This window comes from Lactuca serriola, chromosome 8, assembly GCF_051521515.1.
Source record: "Lactuca serriola cultivar US96UC23 chromosome 8, Lser_US96UC23_V15, whole genome shotgun sequence".
NCBI classification, from domain to species: domain Eukaryota; kingdom Viridiplantae; phylum Streptophyta; class Magnoliopsida; order Asterales; family Asteraceae; genus Lactuca; species Lactuca serriola.
Window position 1 is genome coordinate 95,970,380 of NC_136415.1, and position 6,430 is coordinate 95,976,809.

The window sequence follows — 6,430 nt, forward strand, 5'->3', positions numbered from 1 at the left end:
TATATATATATATATATATATATATATATATATATATATATATATATATATATGAGAATCAATTTTAGAAAATCCATCAACCATCGTTATTTCCGCATTATGAGATCCTCCTGGGAATTTGTACTTTGACTTTATTATGTTTTTATGAAATGTTTTTCAAGACATGCGATAACTTTTATGAAATGATATGATCAGTGAACGTTTTATTTTTAAGGTTTGCTAAGAATATGTTTTAAAAATGAAATTTTTGGCTCGTATTTTTGGGATGTTACATACTAAGGTAATGATTAACATAGTTTAAAGAAATATGTTTGGTTGGAAAACAAATGTGTATCGGTTACCCATTTCCGCCGGTACGCCTAAGTGTTTTGCGGCAAAATACATGTGTGACTGAGAATGATTAATTCATTATTAAGTTTTTTTTTTTCAATTGAACCCTCCTCCTCTCTCTCTCTCTCTCTCTCTCTCTCTATATATATATATATATATATATATATATATATATATATATATATATATATATATATATATATGTTTAGGTTCGTTTGAGACCATGCTAATTTTGTGAGACGAGACCAAATCTAAAAATAATTTTAAAATGCAAAATAATAGGAAAATCCAAAAAAAAATTAATTATTATTTTCAGAACTTTAATTACCTAAAAAATTATCGTTATTTTTAAAGGCGTGAAATATTCTAATAGAATATTACACTGTGAATATTCTAATGTGATTTTTAGAATGTTAGAATATTATACTAGATTTGTCAGATATGTAGAATATTCTAATATTCTAGAATATGTAAATAATGTATTTTATTTTTAATTTTTTTGGTATATTTTTTTGAAAAATATAAATTCAGAAAATAATATTTGAAATTTTTTTTCCGAAAATTTTCAATTATTTTGCATTTTAAAAATGTTTTTTTTATCTACCGAATGAGTGACTAGGATTGTGTGTCACGGTCTCATAAAATTAGACCGTCTCACATGAACCTAACCCTATATATATATATATATATATATATATATATATATATATATATATATATATATATATATATATATATATATAACAAAAACTTTTAAAAGAACTAGTGGAGGCATTGAAAGAAATTTTAAAAATAAATTTTGATCACAATTAAAAACCCAAAGGGTAAAAAAGTGAAAATACTTGACATTTTTTATGCTCTAGACTTACTTTCTAGAGCGATTATTACTATTGTACTTGACATTTTACAGAGTTACGGGCCCTGCCAAAATGACTTTTCTTCTCCGGACAATCACTCACACTTGACACTCTTACCAAAGAAATTCCATCAAATTTTCATTTTTTTCACTACTTGATTCCCAAATTCCGCCATGGATGATGACAGTGATCGGAGCTCCGAAGCAACACAACTGGAAGAAAATACAACAGCGGAGGATACGATGCACCACGACGACGACGACGATGATGATCAGAGTGACGCTACTCCATTACAGTATTCTCCTATGTCACCCGAGGAAGATTCAGCTACTTCTGAATCTCTAACCCTAGCAGTATCTGGTACGTAAGTTCGATTTTCTGTAAACTTAACCGATTCTGTTGTTGTTGTTGTTGTTGTTGAAGTATGCGTATGTGATTAGATTTGTCAGAGGTGCCAATAAAATACGAGATGCAACGCGATGAGTTGGAGCGTTTGAAGGTATACCACTACCGAGCTTCAATTTTTGTGCATTTTAAATTATCCATAAAGTAATCGGAAGCTTCAATTTGATTATGATACTGAAATTAAGAAGAATCGCAGTTACATTACATACAGAATGTTTTCTATTTGATTTTGTCACTCAGAATCAACTTCAAGGAAGTCACCAAGAAGCCCTAGCAACTGTTATAGCTCAAGCTGCTCGTGCTCGTTCCAGGATTCAGATTTCAAATTCACAAGGGCAAATTCAGTTGAATAATGCTGATGTGGCAGAAGCGAAGCAGAACAACACCATTGATGTTCCTAGATCTTTATCTGCTTCACACAATGTTAAGACACAGATTGATGGATATAACTGGAGAAAATATGGTCAGAAACAAGTGAAAAGTCCTCAAGGCTCAAGAAGCTACTACAAATGCACATACAGTAATTGTGATGCTAAGAAGATGGAATCATGTGATGAATACAATTCTGTTACAAAGTTAGTTTACAAAGGCCAACACAAACATGATCCACCTACGAAAATAGTCTCTAATGGAAGCAAGATTTTATCATCCCCAAAAAGAAAATCAATCTCAACACCTGGATTGAAATTAAGCAATTCACAACAAAACCAGAGGCAAGTTAACTACTAAAGTCATGCTATTATCTTTTTCCTCATTATAATAATATTAATTACATATAAACAGAGTGAAGAAAAGCAAAAGCAGTGGAGAGAGTCATGATTGTATTCTGAAAAATCCAAAAAAACCAAAGTTTATTGTTCATGCAGCCGATGATGTTGAAATCTCAGCAGATGGTTACAGATGGAGGAAGTATGGACAGAAGATGGTGAAAGGAAATCCTCATCCCAGGTCCATTTAGTGCTGAATGATTCTAACCTGTTAATGTTAATAGCTGTATCAAAAGTGCTGAATGATTGAATTGTTTTGTTTGTGGTTAGGAACTACTACAAGTGTACATGTGCGGGATGTGGAGTGACAAAACATATTGAAAAGGCGATTGATGGAACGTCGAATATAGTAATAACATATAAAGGAGTTCATGATCATGATAAGCCTGTGCCAAAGAAAAGACGTGGTCATCCTCATCCTCATGCTCATGCTCATGCTCATGCTCATGGTGTTGTTACTTTTTCACCTTCTTCTAACATGTTATCAACACAAGTTTCTGGGGCTGAATCGGTTAAGAGGATTGAATCTACTCCAACACTTGTGAGTGTTGGTTTTGAAATCAAGTAACATTTTGGTTTTTAAGGGTTTAGATTATATATATAAATATGTTGTTGTGTAGTCTTAGTTATTGGATGGAGGGAATGAATTTAGCAATTCTATTAACAATTATAAAAATGATGATGATCTTATAATCCACTGATTCAATATTCGGTGCTTGGATTGGATTTTAGAGGCGTTTAAACAACAAAAAGAATGGAAATTATTCTGAATATATATGTATTAGATGTGTGTAATGGATGGATAATATAAGAGTTTTTGTTGGATGTTGTGCAATTTCTGTGCATAGATAGACATGGAAAATAATAATATGGATGTACTTATTTATAATTTTGTTAAATAGAAACTTGACAATCAAATTGATGAAAATGTAGATAATGACAAAGCAATAAAAACTATAATGAAAAACAAATTTATTTTCTTTTAACCAAAAAATGTTTATTTCTAGTTTAATATTTTTATCAATGGCTTGTATCATTTATTTTTCCATTTCAAAATGTGTCAAATTTATATTATTGTATATCTATTAATTTGGTTTACAAATATAGAAATTAGTTAAAAATTAATGATATAAAAATTAAACAATTATATAATGGATTAATAATATGTTCCTTTAGTAACAGTAATTTTTACTCCCTTTAGACTTTGGCCACATATGTTTGCCTTTTTTTACACTTTTAGTCTTTATGTCCGTTTATTTTACACTTTTGTCAAAAGGGTTTGACATAATTAGTCCTTTTTTATCCATTTTGACACTTTGGGTCATTTTTTAGGAATATTTTAATATTCAAAGTTTGGCCACAAAGCTTTAAGGAATTGACAACTTTGTTTCATTTTCTAAGAACTTGCTAATTCAAACACATTTAATTCTTTAGCCATTTTGATACTTTTGGTCCTTACAGTCAAAACTTTTACATTTTTTCATAAAAAAACACATAAAACGATCCGGGGCGAAGCCCGGGTTTTTCCGTTAGTTTTTAGTATAGAAATATATTGTATTTCTATTAATATATACTACGCAATAAAAAAGCATTAGATGTACCCCACTACACCATGAGGTAGGGTGAGGTAGCATTGGGAGAGGCGAGGGAACACTGAGCCATCTGGTGTGATAATGGAGGTTAACTCCACCGCAAGAACAAAAACCATTACTTCACTTTTCTTCTTTTCATTGCTTTGACACTTAGACCTACTGGTATACTCTCCAAGAACCGGTATGTGGTTGAGGTGGTGTAACAACCTGAAATTCCATATCACTTCTTGTAACTCAAATTGTAATCCAATTCGATCAACCAAACGCCGTTTCCAAATCCGTTTCCGATTTCGCCGTTTAATTAAGTCATTATCTTGTATTAATCTAAAATGACTTAATGGGTGTCTTAATGCCATTTGAAATCATTCTAACACCCCATAATAGTTATCGGAATAATTCTAGAATCGACCATATCGGGTTACGGCAATTTGGTTGCGTGCGACCAAAAGCCCCGCCTAACGCCGGTATCGGGTAGAATTCCACTGTGTCCAATTCCCGAACACTATATAAATGATTCAAAGCTTCCATTTGAAGCTTTTGGCCATCTTTCTTTAATCACTCTCCAACCTCTCTCCTCATCCATAATCAAAGGTCCAAAAACAAAGATTTAAGGCTCCAAATCAAAGAGGTAACATCCCTAACTTGTTATCTAACCTCTTTAGCCTTCAAATTGATGTTTAAACAAGGATTTAGGACCTGGAACATGTGTTAACGGCCAAGGATCGAGCTTGGGCCGTAAACACTTAAAAATGGGGTTTTTGAGCCAATTAACCCTTCCAAATCATTGTTGGGACTTAGATACGACTTTGAGGCTTTCAATCTTGGACTTGGAACACCTTAAACATGAATTTTGAGGGACAAAAGAGATTTTACAGCCAAGGCATGTTCTTGGGCTGTAAACTCCTCAAACATGGGGAGTAAACACATTTTTACATGTTAGTTTGCCTTGAAACTCAACCAAAAGCCTTGTGGTAAATCCTAGAACCATCTAAAATTAGTTTGGGGGCCTTAAACATAACAAAACACTACATTTAGGAGTTTACGGCCATAGCACATACAATTAGGCCGTAAACTCATAAAAGTGTGCCAAATGATGCCCTTAAACCATCCCAAGGCTTGGAAAAATTACTAGAATCACATATGATTGCTCTAAGTGCTTCAAATCAATTTCTCTTGACCATAGGAGAGTTTAAGGCCGTAAACTCCAAGTTTACAGCCGTGAACTCCCTTTTAAATGGTATAAATTCATTTAAATCATTCCAAGACATTTTAGTAATTCATTCCGACAATCCCCAAGTCCAAACAAGCCATTAAACCCTCAAAATCACACCCACATGAGTTCACGGCCGTGAACTCATGTATGTGTGTGTTATATGGCCGTAAACTCCATAAAATATTTACTCTTGGGGAGTAAACTCAAATCCCAAGTCCCTAGTACCATATCACGTCCGTAGATGTCACCCGGGTCACTCCAAACGCTCGTTTTGAGGTGTTTAACCTCGTTGGAGTGTAATGTTCCATATAATTAGTGATTGTAAATCTAATTGGATATATATGGACATTATTACATTTTACATAGGGACATCGCGAGTAATCAAGCCCCGAACCAACGTCTAGTGTCCGAAACTGTCGCATTCCCGAGTCTAGTGAGTTCATACCCCTACCCTTTTTCACTGTTTTCAGGGGGAACACAAGCAAGGTACAAGGATTTATTGTACTCAAAAACTTGTTTTCGTATGTGTATTTCACATTTTATATGCTTTTAATACTGATTGATACAACTGATAACCATTCGAACATGCAGATCACGTAAACATTTATTTGTGAAATGGGTTTTATAAACTGTTATGTTTCATATATTTCACAAATGGTTTTCCACATTATATCAGTTAAAGCATGAAATTAGAACACATGAACAATATAACTTGTACATTGTTTATCCTCGGTAACACTCCACAGAGATACGCGAGTGGAGGACTATTATATTATTACTAGTAAATTTGTTATTCCTGTATGATTGGAGACACGTCCTCGGCGAACACTCCACAGAGATACGCGAGTGGAGGACTACACCCGTAACCAGAATCTCTAGGATTTAGAGAGCGTGACTTGAGTGTATAGATCTATACGGGGTTGACTACCCCACACCTGGCTGCTAGCTACAGCCGAACCAAAATGGTTCAAGGGTGACGAAAGTCATAAGGATGTGGACTACTTATTGCCACAGGTTCAGTCTATCGTATGGTTATGGAACTTGCAATTAGGATAACAGAGATTTACTTATAGTAATAATGAACAACTTTATACACCTCACAAGATAACCAGGTTTGGTATACATCTTTCACATTGGAAACCAACATTCAGGAAAGTATGGGATTTTCCTGGGGAAAACATTGAACATAACCACGTTTACAGAATACATCTTTTATATTGATAACCAACATTCAAGAAAGCATGGGGCTTTCCTGGGGAACGTTTT

At 33.6% G+C, this 6,430-nt stretch overlaps 1 protein-coding gene across 1 annotated transcript; it reads left to right on the plus strand.

Annotated features, from left to right (window-relative positions):
• The first annotated feature begins 1,242 nt into the window (after window positions 1-1,242).
• LOC145070699 (putative WRKY transcription factor 32) lies at window positions 1,243-3,194 on the plus strand. The gene is made up of 5 exons (XM_079017657.1): window positions 1,243-1,547; window positions 1,628-1,686; window positions 1,833-2,305; window positions 2,376-2,540; window positions 2,630-3,194. Exons 1-5 carry the CDS (start codon window positions 1,361-1,363, stop codon window positions 2,925-2,927), a joined length of 1,182 nt encoding a protein of 393 aa, XP_078873783.1. The 5' UTR covers window positions 1,243-1,360; the 3' UTR covers window positions 2,928-3,194.
• Window positions 3,195-6,430: the final 3,236 nt, after the last annotated feature.